Consider the following 16,430-nt stretch of genomic DNA (forward strand, 5'->3'; position numbering starts at 1 on the left):
GTTGTATATCCAATTTATTGTAGACTTAAATTTAGCATAAACTTGATAGTTGTAATATCTATTTCATAGCGGATATATTTCGGAGCTGCCCTGTGGTTTTTCCCTCTACACCGGAGGGTTTTTCACATAAAATTTGGTATTCTTGTATGATTGTGTTTATGTGGTGTTTGCTGGAATTTTTTTTTTTTCCATAATATTGCTATTGCTTGATAGTCATTAATTTTAATTCACACATAGACATACGGGGATTAGGATATTTCCCAACATCTCCAAAACCAAAAATCTTGATAGTCTTGAGGCGTAGCAACAAAAACTTGAAATAAATCTCCTTTGATTTCCAATGGCTCATGTCATCATAATTCCAATAATGGAGGTATTGCCTTTCTATAAACTGCAGAATAAAATTACATTAGCCCATTTGAAGTTCAGTTTTAGATTATTGATATTTTGTCATGTTGTCATAGAGTTGGCGTAGGAAGGGACCAAAGCCAAATCAGATTTGGAATTCCTGAGTCAGCTTTGAACAACTTGGATTTTGAGGATTTAGGGGTAGGTTTTGGTGTAAAAAATGTAGGAAAAGTAAAAATTATAGGGTTTCTAATGGGTAAAGGAATAGTAGGATTTGGGGATTCAACAAAGGGGGAAAAACTAGTATTTGGGTTGCTGTCCCAGGGATATGAACAGTAACTCGAGAACAATATTTTGCCACTTAAGGGGGTATGTGGGGCTATTTGATGGGGTTTTGAAAATTTAAAGTTAAGGGTTTAAGGTGACTAATCAATGTGTGTTTGCTAGGTTTCAAGTTGCTCAAAATTTAAAGATGAAACATGTAGGCTCATCAAGAAGAAAATTGTATCACACAAACTTCAAACAAGCTATCCATAGCTTCTAAAATTTAAAAAACTTCTTGTATAGTATAGAAAGCATTACACCCATGTAAATAGGTGAATAAGACAGTAATACCTATGCCTTGTGGAACAAGAACATTTACGATGAAGCCCAAACTAAATAAATAAACTCAAATAAAACCAAAATAAGACCCAATGAACAATTAGTATAGCCCATGTCCAAAACTAGAAAATTAAATAATTACCCGACACTTAAAAATAAATAAAAAATTAAATTCTAGTGAAATTGGCTTGTCATTGCATGCCTGGGCTAGGATTTCTAGATAGTAACTTTGCAATGAATGACCTCTTATTCAAACAAACCAATTTCCAAAAATCTACTACTGCTGTCATTGTTGATTTGTTGTAAATGAGAAGGTTTTGAGTAAACAGTCCATGAAATGACCACTTCAAAAAAAAGTTGATAATCAACAATTAACTCTTTAAGTCAAGAAATTAAAGGGGGCCCAAACTCCTCAAGGGAATCATTTTGACACCATAAATAGTACACATTGATCTAAAGAAAACGATAATAATTAGGAGTAATCCTTAATTAAAGCTCCTTTGATATGACATTCTGGGAATTGGCCCAAGAAAAACATACCTCTAACTCTGTGTAGTAGAAGCATATGTCAATAACTAATGTCTCCACATAAGGCGAACTTTGAAGAAGCCTTGCTATGCCAAGGAGGTCCCATTTCTTCATGTTTGTTTTCATTGTTAAACATTTACACTTTAACAATGGAGAAAGTAGTTGCTTCAGTGACTTAATAGATAGAACCTAGATCCATTAGAGCAAGAATCAAAGCACAATAAGGTAAAGTGAACGTAAGAACAAATAACACAGCCATTTGCCCTAGGTAAAATACGTCACCAATTAACACTTTAGCTAACATGTTTTACAGAACACTAATTTACATAAATGTTAATATATCACATACGCAGTCAACGAAAAAAAAAAAAAAAAGAAGACAAAAAAATGGCCTTTTTGGAAGACCAATACTTTGATTTAGAGTTAACAGATTATCACAACCAATCATTATTTGGCAGAAAACAAGTGCCCTATACCTTATCATACAACCAAAAGCAGGTGTCTATAACTCACTAGTTCAACTCATGAAATTAGAACAATAATATTATGTAATTAAAACGTGGATTAAAATCAAAATGCTCAGGAGAAAAAGCCCAGCTCACAAAAGAGTAGCATCATTTTCCAATACTCTTATAAATCACAAAATGATTTTTCTTTTGGGTAATAACGTAAATTGGGAAATATGGTCTTCTTATAATATGATTTTTCCAATAATATCAGTCCTTTAATTTTTGCTTCCTTTGTATTCCTCTTGACTGCTTCGTGCATTTTTGCATGTAGTCTTTTTCCAATGGAAATTTTTCTTACTCGTCAAAATAAAAATAAAATAATATGTCCTTTAATTTTTGATTGACTACAAAATGACTAAAATCACAATTTTTTTTTCTCCAATGAACTCAAGCTCAACTAGCACCTCCTCCCCATGCAACGGTTGGATGGAGCGTGAGGTTATGGGTGCAAGGCCCATTGAGTGCATGTGTAATTTTTACCTATAATTTCTCACTAAGGCTATGTTTGGATGAACTTATTTTGTTAAAAAATAATTTGAGTAAAAGCACAGCAGTACCTGTGAAGTTTTAAAAAGTTTGTGACTTGTGAGAATAAGGTGGGCTTCAAGTTAAAAATAAACATACCCAAAATCTACAAATCAGCCTCAAAGAGACAAGGAGAGGGTTTGGATAGCACGTTGCGTCTGCGTCCAGCTTTCCACGTTTTTTTTTTTTTTTTTTTTTTTTTAAGACCAGCGCTTAGTGCACTGTTCATGTCCCATGAACAGTGCACTAAGGCATATGAACAGTAAAAAAAGAGTAAACAGTAATTTTTTACACATTTAAAAATTATTTTGCTACAGTATTTTCAGTTTTCAGTTTTCAGCAATAAATTCTATCCAAACGGACCCAAGATATCGAGTTCATGTGTGTACTCTATAGTAAATGAAAAAGAAAACTAGATGTTGTGCATTATTCTATATGCAGGGATTAGCCAAACGATGAGAGCACCAACAATAAAAAGCTATAATCTTGATACATTATAATGTCTCTGCAAATGACAAACAAAAGAAAAACATAGTTTTGCATATGACAAACAAAAGAAAAACCAACCATGAGGTAACATCTGCCAACAGTAGATGCTGTGCATTATTCTATATGCAGGGATTAGTCAAACAATGACTTTCAACAATAAAAGCTACAATAGTTGATACATTCATGTCTGTGCAAACGGGAATCAACATTTGCAATCAATAAAAATATGAAGTTTTGCATACAACAATATGAGAGATATCAAGAAAAAACCAAGCACGAGACACCATTTGCCAACAGTAAGTTCCTTAACATGAGGCAGACTCTCGAGAAGTTCTCTCACAGTTTGTTCATACTCTTTATAAGCACTCTCCCGATCCTCCTCTTTAACTTCGCAATAGAAACCAAGCTTAGCCTCAACCAACGACAATACATCCTTAATTTGACATTTCTTCATCAAAAAACACCCCAAAATTTCCAATGACCTGATTTTTGGAGCCACAATTTCTAACATGGGGTCGGGGCTTCTTCCCACTGAACTACGCATAAAATAGCTGTGTATAACCAATTTTCTCAGACACTCGGACACTAAATCCAACCGATTGACCCGACAACAATTATCCAATTCCAAGTATTCAAGTCTACGACTACCCATTACCACTTTCTTTATCGCAACTTCACACAAAGCAGTGAACCCAATAGTCAAACGCGTGAGTGAACTCAAATTTACTACCCCATTAGGCTTAATTTTGTAGAAATAAAAATCCAAGAGTATACTGAGTTGGTCTACCATGGCAGTTGTGGCGAAACGAAACCAGAGACCGAGGCAAGGCTTTATGTGTGTCCCGTAATTGAACAGGACAAAGAAACTTCTGAGTTTCGGAGCTCTGTGTAGGAGCAGGGTATGATCTACGGCACTGGTGAAATTGTCGATGTATACGAAGGAATCGACTTCGAAACTGAGAGAGGGAACGGAGGTCCAAAGATAGGACCATCTTTTGGATAAAACGCCGGCTTTGATAGCGTCTTTGGTGGACAAGAAGCAGAGGATCATCGCTTGATTCTTCTTCTAAGATTGGTGCATGTTTGCGACGCTTGGTTCGATGATCATCGCTTGATTCTTCTTCTTTAGAAATGGGGTTTCTGTCAGTGCTGAGTTGAATGATCAGGAGAATAGGGGATGCTGTCTTCGCTGGAAGTTGAGCCTCTTTCAGTTTCACCATCGATTGAACCATGGCTTTGGCTTTCTTTCTCCTTTTTCAGGTGTGAGCTTCTTTATTCTATTGATTCATTGAATCTATTCTTCCTTATATTGGGATTTTTTTTTTTAGGGTGACGTGTAATGGGAGTCCTTAGTCCTTCTAGTACTTCGAATTTTTAGATCAATAAGTATTAATATTTCCTATATTTTGTAATTTATTTAATTTAAATTATATGACCGTTGGTCTAAGATTCCTAAAAGCATGAGGTATAAATTTAACTATTTAGTGTCATAAAAAGCTATTTAGTGAGATCTCGTTTTCTCATCCAAAGTAAAAAGAAGAAAAAAAAATTATTTAACATTATAAAACTTAGATAAATGTATTTATACATGTTTACTGTAGTTACAAAAAATTTAGCTTTAACTTCTCTAAAAATATATGATTTTTTTTTTTGGTTCTTTGATGGTAAAATAGTTTTTTTTCTTTTTTTGGCTAAAATACAATCACTATTATAAATATTTTTATTATTTTTGTTAAGTTTTTGGATTGGATAGTTGCTATTTTGATGAGGTTAGCTAGGTTTATTGAGGAGAAGGAGGCCTAAAGTTTTGTTTAGGGGCCCGACCACAAAATAAAATACAATATATAATAACTAAAAAAAAAAAAAATTGGACCCAAGGGGGGACCTGGGCCCCCACCTGGGTCCATCCTTGACTAGAACAGAGGGGAAAAAAGAGAAAAAGGAAAAAAGAAATATTATTTTGATGTGAGAGATAATAAAATATATTATTTGATTTTAGCTTTTGAGTTACAGTGAATAGCCTTAAATGATTGTGCTGTAGCTAAGTAGGTAAATTTTTTACCTATACCACCACCAATGTATCACACTTTTTGTATATGGTGGTGCTAAAAACATCAATTTAACTTTTTAGCACAACCAATACTAACACTCTAAGTAAGGGTGTAAATGGGTCCAAATGAGGGTTCTTTCAATTTGACCCACCATGATCAGGTTGAAAAAATTCAACCTAACCCAACTCACCTAGATAGGATTGGACCCATGAGTTGAACAATTTTTTTTTTTTTTTATAATTAATTTAGCAATAGAACAACACTAATTCAAATAAGAGAAATTTATAACCTACTAAACCTTAGCATAGCATAGCACCAAATCAACACAAATTATTTTATTAGTGCTTCAAAGTTACTAAAATATCATATAGTTTTATCTCAACTCATTTGAGAAACAAAAGAGTAAATAATAAAATTATATAATATACCTATAAAAAACATATAATATATATATATATATATATATATTAAATATAAGTAGGTCAGGTCGAGTTACACAGATTTGTGAATCTACTGACCCGCCCCGTTCTTAACCCATTGTAACAAAATAATAATAATAACAATCAAATCACACCCACCAGTGATTTTGGCGGATCAACAAATTGGTTGTACATCCCTACATCATGTTGTGGAACACAATCATCAGTGAGTATGAGCAAAATGTCATTTCCAACCAATGTGTATGGTGATTTTGTGAATTGGAATGATAATCCTTGGTAGTAGATTTTTCTTTTATGTTTTAAAAGTGATGCAAATACGTTAAGGGATAAAAATATATATTTAATATTTTATGTTGTTTTCTCTTTCTTAGTGGAATTCGAATTCTAGATAGTAACTTTGGCACTTCGCCTAATCTGCCTAGGTTCGAGTCCCATTGTTCGCAATCCTTTGTTGGTAGGCATCCACAAGGATTGGCTTTAAGTCTTAATTTGAGTGCCCTACTCGGGGGGTTGGCGTAGCTTACTAAACCCCATTTTTCTTTTATCAAAAAAAAAAAAAAGGCAATAAATGACCTCTTACTCAAATAAACAGATTTCCAAAACTGTATTTTTGATGCCTATTTTGTGTAAAAAAAAAAAAAGATATATTGTCAATGAGAAGGCTGAGTAGGGGGTCAAGCTACTTGAGGAAATTATTTTGATCCAATAAATAGATAGATTTAATTTCTACTACAATAACAAAGCGTTAGTCCCAAGGTTTTTGGGGTCAACCATGGATCCTAAATAAGATTAGTTAGGATCAGTTTCATTTTTATTCTATCCTAAATCATGACCTTTATTACTTCCTTAACTAACATAATAAACTAAATATCATTATATATATATATATATATATAATGATAATTATTAATTCTTCATTAAAGTTCCTTTGATATTACATTCGGGAAATTGGGCCAAGAAAAACATACCTATTCATTAAAGTCCCTTTGCAATGGGACGATAAGACGTCTATAACCAATGTCTCCACATAAGGCGAACTTTGAAGCAGGCTTGCAATTCCAAGAAGATCCCATCTTTCCATGCTTGTTTTCATCGTTAGACATTCACACTTAAACAATGGAGAATGCAGATGTTTCACTGACATTATAGATAGAAGCTAGGTCCATCAAAGCAAAAGGCGAAAACACAATGAGGAAAATTGAAAATTTGAATAAATGACCTGAATTGTAATATACATCGCCAGAGAACAATTTAACTAGCATGCTTACAGAACACTAATTAACATAAACATCAATACATCCTATTTGCAGACAATGAAATAAAAGAGGCATTTTGGAAATCTTGATTTAGAGTTTGACAAAATATCATGACAAATCATTATTTAACACTAAAACCAGTGCTCTACACCTCATCATGAAATTGAAAGCCGGTGTATATAACTTATTAGTTCAACTCACAAAATTGGACCAATACTGTTATGTCCTTTAATTATGAGAAATAATATGTCCATAATATTTTCACAACATTTTTATAATAAATCTTAAGTGACAGGTTATTACTGATTGTTATTGTTATGTCAAAAAAGTAATCTTCATATTAGGTTCAAATTTAAACTAATAACAACTGACCATCTGTGATTTGTTGTGAAAATATTGTAAAAATGTTGTAGACGTAGCATCTCTCTTTAATTATTGATTGACTACAATTTGTATTAACTTCAAGATGCTCAGCAGAAAAATCCCAAATCACAACAACAACAACAATTAAATCATAATCTAAAATTTTTAGAGGTCGGCTAAGCCTAACTCACAATAGAGGGTATGGTAATTTTCCAATACTCTTGTAAATCAAAGAGTACTTGCAAAGCAATGAGAGACTGCCAACTGTAAAAACATGCACTCTTGATACATTAATGTCTCTGCAAATGGAAATCGACATTAGCAATCAAGAAAGACATGAAGTGAAACAACGAAAAAACATGATAAAGGGAGTAATCAAGAAAAACTAACCATGAGACACCATTTGCCAACAAGAAGTTTCTTGACTTTATGCGGACTCTCAAAAAGTTCTCTCACAATGTTCTCACAGGCCTCAAAAAAATCCTCCTCATCTTCATAGTCAAAGTCAATCGGTATTTCTAAATCGAACTTAACCTCGATCTTTGGAGCAACAATTTCCAATTCCAATAGGTCATCCCACTCTGGCTCTCTGTAATAAGAATCTATCACCAATTTTTCAAACTCTCGGACACTATATCCAGCCTATAAAAACCAGAACAATCATGCAATTCCAAGCATTCAAGTCTAGGACTACCCATTAGCACTTTATTTATCAAATCGTCGGGCAAGGACGCGCACCCAAAATACAAGTGCTTAAGTGAACTCCAACCTATTAACCCTTTAGGCTTAATTTTGCAGTAACGAAAATCCAATTCAGAAACAAACTCATTGGCGTAGTGATGTTGATCAATTTGTATCTACAAGATGATGAATGTAAACTAAGTTGGTCTACCTTGGCAGTTGTGGTGAAACAAACCCAAAGATAGACGCGAGGCTTTAGCTCTGGCTCGTACTCGAATAGGTTTACAGAGAAATTTGTGAGTTTGGGAGCCCTGTGTAGTGTAGCAGCAGGGTATCATCCACGGCAGTGGCCAAAACAGCCGCATTTTCAAAGGAAGTATCTGTGAAACTGAGAGAAGGAACGGAGGTCCAAAGATAGGCCCATCGTTTGGTTCCATGATCATTGCTTGATTCTTCTTTCCTTCTTCTTCTTCCCCAGGCAAATAAGGGACGCTGTACTCTTTGGAAGTTGAACCATTGCTTCTTTTAGTTCTTACTTCTTGCCTTCTAATCTTTAATTTAAAATGCACGAGGTGTGGGACTTTTCTTTAGTAATCTCTCGCACTTAAAGATAATAACTTGTTGTTTACTAAATAGATACAAATTAAAAGATAATGACTGTTTGTATTTTTTTGGTTTATCGTTTTAAGATTAAACATCAAAAATTAATAATTAATAATAATTCTTTCTTTCTCTTTTTTGTTCATAGTTTCATGACTTTTCCTCTCTTTTTCTCACTAAACAAAACAACAATTTGATCTTATCCTATTAGGCTTCTCATGCTTAATATATAGCTGTTTAAACCTCCATGTCATCTTATCTCAATTTCACATTAAATTGTCCACATCGAGAACGATGACCATTAATTTCAAATGTCAACTACACTTTTCCAAACCCAAGGTTTGTCTTCTTCTGCCTTTAGTTGTCGGCTTCTCTGAATGCTGATAGGTATATTAAAATAATAGTATTGGTAAGTCATCCTAGTATTCCACTAAGCGAAAAAAAGATTATAAATTACATAACCTTCTATCACATGGAGTTTACAAAGACTATAATTACAGCTTATATAATATTATTATGAACCCAATGAGTTATGGGATAATTTCTTGCAAAATTTTTGAACATGCACCAAGTGGGGATATCGTCTAGTAAAATAATAATTAATTTATCTCAATAAAAAATTAATTAATCTAAGAAAAATGAAAAATGTACTACAAATTTTACGACATACAAGCTTATAAACTGGTGTAGCATTGATAGTGATTGATAATGTGATGCCCTAATTTGGTTGATTGTGTGACGTGTGTGGGTGTGTAATGAGCCCCACATCAGGTATGTACTGGGTAGATCTAGACTTTATTAACAATTACAAGAAATCTCAATTGTGGTTAGTCCTTTTGCGGTATAGCGCAGATCTGATTAACGTTTTTCTTTGGGCCGTTACATATGGTATCAGAGCTAGTCCGGTAATCCCGTATGGGCTCGGAGATGCTACCCCACAAAGTGGACCCTAACGAGAACGTTAGGGATTTAAGTGAGGAAAATTGTGATGCCCCAATTTGGTTGAGTCCCACATCAGATATTTACTGAATAGATTTAGGTCTTTTGAGGTATAGCGCAAATGTGACTAGCACTCTTTCTTGAATTATTACAGATAAGTTTCAACTATCTCGATTAAGAATGTGTACATTTTTTTATTGTGATTGATGACAGATCAGTTTATAAGCACAATGTAGTTACAATTGTATCACCCATAGCCATAGCAACATTCCTTAAGCAATAATTCATGGCACAATTTGAGGCTTATGCGATATACATTAAATGTGTCTTTTTATTTTCAAATATCACTTAAATAATATATATATATATATATATATTTTACTTCAACTTAGTTCTTTTTTATATATTATATTCTGTTTTATTTAAAATACATTATTCTTTCTTTTTAATTTGACTAATTCACTTGAACAATGTTAGAGATACTTCAAATTTTACCATATAACTCTTGCAAATTGACATGTCACTAATTTCAAAAATAAAACAAGTTCAAACATTCATTTATTATACGTTGAAGTGTCACCAATTATATCCTCACCACATTAATTTTTTTATAGTGAAACACTAAAACTTGTGGTAGCATGTTAAAAGTGTAGCATTTCTAAGACTTATTGAATAAAATTGTACTAATATTTCTAACATCAATCAATTTTATAGAGTATCAAAGTAAGTATATCAAACAATGTTATTGGAAATTTTGAAACAGCAATGTGATTAAAATCAAATAAAAAACTTTATACAAGCAACATAACCATTGACATTGACCGTGAAAATATCCAAATGAAAACTGAACATCACTAGGAGAACATTAGTATATGAAATTGGAACTTAAAGCAAACTCATAGCAAGATTGTAGGTCATTGAACTAGACTAATCCACATAACTACTACATATTTATGCAGATTTGATCGTTTATGAGGATCGAACAACTTAAAATAATTTTACTAAAATGGGAACATAAGCACTGCACAAGGAGAGGATCTAGGGAAGCTTAACAACTTTTGAGCCACTCGTGGAAATTTAAGTAGCATATTATGCGATGGATTTTGCATAGACACTACGCCAGTGATAACTATCTTCTCCAAAACCTTTGCATTCTTAAGTAGAAATTGTACCAAGAAAATGAATTCCTTTGTGTGTCCTTCAAAACCAAAAAACTCAATCTTGATAGACTTGAGGCATCGTAGCAAAAACTTGAAATAGATCTCCTTTGATTTTCAATGGTTCACTTCATCATATCTACTTACAAGATACTGCAAAATAAAAGTATAGTAGCACATTTTGAAGTCAACTTTTTAAATTATGATATCTTGTTATGTTATAATGGAGTTGACATAAGAGAAGGGAACAAAGCCAAATCAAATTTGGAATTCTTGAATCAGCTTTGGACACCTAGGATTTTAAGGATTTATAATTAGGTTTTGGAAGGAAAAAGGCTAGATAAAAGAAAGAAAAAATTATTATAAGGGTTTCTAATGAGAAAAGGAATAGTAGGATTAGGAGATCCAACAAAGGGGAGTAAATGACACTTGGGTTGCTATGAGAAGTAACTCATGCATAGTATTTAGCCTTTTCATGGGGTCATTGAGGCTATTTTGATGGATAAGTGATTTTGGATTTTGCGGCTTAAAGGGCGATACATCAATGGGAAAATATTGGGTCAATACTCTTTTGCACTAGACCTGTAAAGATTACGTGTTCATTTTTGGCCACATGTCATAAACTTGATGGGTCCAATGCTCTCGGGTCAAATGCACAAGAGCAATGGACCCAACCAAGTCCTAATCAATGCATGAATGCTAGGTTTCAAGTTGCTGAAAAAATTTAGAGATAAAGAAGAAACTTCTAAGCATCACACCTCCTATGAAACTTCAAACAAAGCTTCACCACTTAAGGAGAAAATGAAAAAGAAAATAATAATAATAATAATTCTTGAATAGAAAGCAAACTATCCAATACCTATTCCTAGTCGAACTTACTACGAACCCCAACCCAAATCACTAAACTCAAATAAATCCAAAATAAGGCTCAGTAGACCATTAGAATAGCCAACGTCCAGAAACTTGAAGCTTAGAGAATTGCCTTTTGACATTTAAAAATAAATTAAATTAAATTTAAGTGAAAAAGCCTTCTCGTTGTCTATGCCTGAAATCCGGGATAAAAACTTTGGCCATGAATGACTTTTACTTGATACTATTAGTCTATTACTGATGTCTTTGTTGTAAGAAGGAAGATGTATTATCAATGAGAAGGTTTTGAGTAAATAGATCACAAAACAACCACTTCAAAGTTCAAAATGTCAACAATCAACATTTACTCTTTACGTCAAGAACTCACTGGATCATTTTGACCCCATAAATAGAAAGACACATTGACCCCATAAATAGATAGACACATTATTCAATATCTTTGCAGAATCTTGGCCTTTTATTTATATTAAATACTTCTGGTAGAATTTTCCAGATTCAAACTCAAGATTATTTTTTATAATAAAAAAATGGAAGAAGAAGAAGAAACTAGGGGAAAAATAAACCAGAAATTGATGGAAGAGCAGATTTTTTTTTTTTTCCCATCCCCCTCACACCACGCAGTATAGGTCCACAATAACATCTGAAATTCTCACAACCAGTAAATCCTGCAAATTCGAGTCTATTCACAGCAAAGTCCCTAAACCCATCCTTGCCCTTCATACCCACACAAATCCCAAATCCATCAATGAAAGCCTTGGAGTTTCACCTCCCATTCAAATTCCAAGCCCACCACTACTCCTATAAGAGTAATCCCACCAAAAGTGCATGATTTCTATTCAAGAAGGCATGGGTGCGTAATTACCAGCAAAAGAGAGAAGAGGGACTGAACTGAGAGAGAAGAGGACTAGCTTGTTTTGAGTTAAGTGTTTGAGTTTAACGTCTATTTACTAATATATGTGAAATAGCCAAATGGCTGATTTTAAAGAAGGGAACCTAACGTACAATAGGTAAAGTACTGTATCTAAGTTTTGCTCTATATATATATATATATTAATGATTAGAATTTACCCTTCATTAAAGTTACTTTGATATGACATTTGGGAAACTGGTCCAAGAAAAACATACCCCTAACGATGTAACATAGGAGAATGAGTGGTCAATATTCAATGTCTCCACGTAAGGCGAACTTTGAAGTAGGATTCCAATGCCAGGAAGGCTCCATTTTTCCATTCTTGATACAATTGTTAAACATTGGCACTTTGACAATGGAGAAGGCAGATGTTTCACTGGCATTATAGATACAATCTAGGTCCATCAAAGCAAGATGTAAAACACAAGAAGCTAAAGTGAATCTAAGAACAAATAACATGGTCAATTGTAAAATACATCAGCAGAACAAATTATCTAACATGTGTTACAGAACGCTAAGTTACATAAATGTCTATATACACTTTATGCACCAAGACCTTCATTTAGAGCTGACAGATTATCATGATGAATCATTGTTTGGCACTAAAACAGGTGCCCTACATCTTATCATGAAACTAAAAGTAGGTGTCTCTAACTCAAAAGTTGAACCCATGAAATTGGACCAGTAATATCAGGTGTCCATTAATTGTTGATTGATTACAACTTGGATTAAAATCCAGATGCTCCAGAGAAAAAGCCTAACTCGCAACAACAAGAGCCTTAGCCTCCAAGCCCAACTCACAATAGAGAGTATGGTGATTTTTCCTTTTGGTATTAATATAAAATATTTAAAGCAAAATCAAAGAGTGCAATAACTTGCCACTAAAAATGCAATAGATGCTGTGCATTATTTAATTTATATAGCCAAGCAATGACATTACCAACAATAAAAGATTCAACCTTAATCTCTGCAAGTAGAAATCAACATTAGCAATCAAGAAAAACAAACGAAACAAAGAGAGTTATTAAAGAAAACTAACCATGAGACACCAATTGCCAACAGTGAGTTTCTTGACATGATGCACACTGCCAAGAATGTCTCTCACAATGTCTTGGTACTCCTTATAACCTTCCTCCTCCTCATAATACTGCTTAAAATACTCGTCGCCGTAATCATCCTCATAATAACAATTACGACTCTTCCGCATGTCGAAATCGAGTTTAGCCTCAACTAATGCCGACACATCCTTTATCCGACACTTAATCATTTCAAAATTACCCAGAATTTCCAAAGAATGGATCTTTGGAGCCACAATTTCCAATTCCAACTCACGGACATTACCTCCCAACATATATATCAAATAGCTATCTATCACCAACTTTCTCAAACTCTCGGACACTATATCCAACCGCTTATAATCCCAACAATCATGCAATTCCAAGGATTCAAGTCTAGGACTACCCATTAACACTTTCCTTATCACATCATCGCACAAGGCCGATTGCCCAATACACAAGTGCTTGAGTGAACTCCAATGTAGTAACCCATTAGGGAAAATTTTGCAGTAACTAAAATTGAATTCAGAAACAAACTCATTGGTGTATAGATGCTGAGGCAATTGGTATGCATGATCATTGAGATTACAATAAGGAGGAGTTAAACGTAGACTAAGTTGGCGTACTTTGGCAGTTGTGGCGAAACGAACCCAAAGATCGAGGCTAGCCTCTAGGTTTGTCTCGTACTTGAATCGAACAGAGAAGTTTGTGAGTTTGGAAGCCCTGTGTAAAAGCAGGGTGTGATCTACGGCACTGGTGAAATCGTCGATGCATTCGAAGTGACGTCCGTAATATCCGTAATATTCGAAAGTGAGAGAGGGAACGGAGGTCCAAAGATAGGCCCATCTTTTGGATAAAACGCCTGTTATGATAGCGTCTTGGGTGGGCAAGAAGGAGAGGATGCTGAGGAGGATGGAGTCAGGTAAGGTGCTGATTCGATCTTCACCTTTTTCTAAGATTGGTGCGTGTTTGTGGCTTTTGGTTCGATGATCTTCATCATCTTCTTCCTCCTCTTCAGAATTATTGGTGGGACAATATCGATCACAGAAGCTATGGATAGAACCAGAGCTTTCTTCCTCCATTCTCAACTCAACAGTCGTGAACAGTGACGTGATTAGGCCCAGTTACAATTGGCCATCTAAGGTCAATTTATTAGGGATGACACTTGAATTAGTGCCCGCTGGTTCAGCTTTCAGGACCAAAAAGCAAAAAAAAGTACGTTCGCATTATTGAAACGCAAATTGATGCTTGCGAATATGATGCCAAAGGATAAGGGAGGGAGGGTGCATACCTTCTATTTCTACGCTAAGAAAGATGCTCCAGAGAAATGAAGAATATATGTGACTGTGTGATCTGTGATGCACTCAAGCAACTGAGCTTTTTGTGATTTTTAATTTGATAAGCGTAGGAGTTAAGCCGTAGGCACTAACTCTATACAAAAACAAAACTACTCCACCCATGCATTAGTGGGTGACAAATGCTGAGATTCTCGTTTTTTTGTTCTTTTTTAACTTACAAAAAAAAAAAAAAAGTTCTAGGTAAGTATTTTTAAGATTTTGGTGTGAATTATTTTTTTTTTTATGGAAATCAATTTCCATTTTCATTAAGAATTTTATAGTTTAAAGTGTAAAATTAAAGATTAGAAAATTTTAATCTAAAAAATAATAATTTATTAAGGTGGAACCATAAGTATGAAAGAATTCCCTTATCACAATAATTTTTTTTTATTATTATTACTATTAAGATGAAACCATACTTTTATTTTTATTATTATTATTATTATTAACAGTTTTTACCCAACAATCTACTTTTTCAAAAATTTCAATTTCATACCATACTTTTAAAACCATCATTTTTTTCTAAAAGTGCAAATTTCAAAAAACTAAACCAAACTCACCTTAAACAACCAACTAACCAAGTCACCTTCTTCTTTATTTTTTTAGTTTTTTTTTTTAAAAAAAAAAAAAACCTTCTTTTGAGCAAGGGTGTAACTAAAAGCTTAATGCATAGTAATTAATTTATCTCAATAAAATAAATTAATTAATCTATGAGAAAATTTAGCAATATATATATATATGAATATATAACTTTTTAAGCAAAATTTGAAATTTAATAATTATGATATACATTAAGGAATAACTTTTGTAATCCTTTTAGATAAGAATGAAATATATTCATTGGTTTAGGTTTAGAACTTTAGGGGTAGATATTATCCGTATGTTATCTTTAGACTTATCTATATTTTATTTAAAGAAAATTCAAAATTGAGCACATTTGACTTTTGCTTAACATCATGAAATTTGGAACATAAGCTTCACAATTTTACATATCCTTATTATTATTTAAGTATAAATTTTATTTTATATATATATATATATATATATATATATATATATATCAATATTCCATTAGAGTCTTGGCAAATCTTCAAATGATAGAATGGATAGTTTTGTAGATACAAAACACAATCATAACAAATACATATTAATAATTTTTTGGGTACAATTATTGAGTTATACTGGGACAATGGGTGCTCCAAATTAGATCAATCACGTAAAAGGGACAAGATTTTAATTAAGGAAAACAAAATGAATTCTCAAGAATTTCAACAACAGCGACAAATGCATCTGGTTGTGGAAACTTGTTAGAAACTTGTTAGAAACTTTTAGAAACTTTTTGTGGAACCCCAAATGCATCTGGTTGAATTATGTATGGTACCTACTAATAACAAGGAAAATCATCCTAATCCAAAACTAGGTGACATTTTTTTTTTTTTTTGGAGAAAAAAACACACCTACAAAGAAGAGGTAAAAGGGTTTTAACACAAATGCACATCACAACTAAAATAAATAATATTTTAGTTGTCTACATGTGGTTGCTCCGGCTACTAACAAGTTTAATAATCCTAAGAGCATCCACATCAGCTCCTTCATTTTACACATCCACTTTTACACTAAAAATCCACTTTTTCTATTTTACCCATCTAATTTTACAAAACCTCCACATCAGTTCATCTATCCTACCACCTTTTTTAATTAAATAATTAATTTTCTTTAATATTTTATTATTTTCCCCAACAACCTCTTAAATTACCGCGCTCTCTCTC

The 16,430-nt window shown here is 33.3% G+C and overlaps 1 protein-coding gene and 2 pseudogenes across 3 annotated transcripts; all 3 read right to left on the reverse strand.

The window, feature by feature from the left end:
• Nucleotides 1–199: 199 nt before the first annotated feature.
• LOC142635824 (putative F-box protein At1g49610) lies at nt 200–4,275 on the reverse strand (annotated as a pseudogene).
• A 1,372-nt stretch (nt 4,276–5,647) lies between these two features.
• Nucleotides 5,648–8,642, reverse strand: LOC142635825 (putative F-box/LRR-repeat protein At5g02930; annotated as a pseudogene).
• Nucleotides 8,643–10,076: 1,434 nt separating this feature from the next.
• On the reverse strand, nt 10,077–14,542 carry LOC142636238 (F-box/LRR-repeat protein 25-like). Of its 3 annotated transcripts, XM_075810386.1 has the most exons (3): nt 13,309–14,542; nt 12,485–12,664; nt 10,077–10,642 (listed from the first exon to the last, which is right to left on the reverse strand). In XM_075810386.1, the coding sequence occupies exons 1-3, from the start codon at nt 14,404–14,406 to the stop codon at nt 10,607–10,609; spliced, it is 1,314 nt and encodes a 437-aa protein (XP_075666501.1). In that variant the 5' UTR covers nt 14,407–14,542; the 3' UTR covers nt 10,077–10,606. The 3 variants fall into 3 exon arrangements, with proteins under 3 accessions (XP_075666501.1, XP_075666502.1, XP_075666500.1); XM_075810387.1 differs by lacking the exon at nt 12,485–12,664; XM_075810385.1 differs by lacking the exon at nt 10,077–10,642 and having other exon boundaries at nt 12,407–12,664.
• Nucleotides 14,543–16,430: the final 1,888 nt, after the last annotated feature.

Source organism: Castanea sativa, chromosome 5, assembly GCF_040712315.1.
Source record: "Castanea sativa cultivar Marrone di Chiusa Pesio chromosome 5, ASM4071231v1".
In the NCBI taxonomy this organism is placed as follows: domain Eukaryota; kingdom Viridiplantae; phylum Streptophyta; class Magnoliopsida; order Fagales; family Fagaceae; genus Castanea; species Castanea sativa.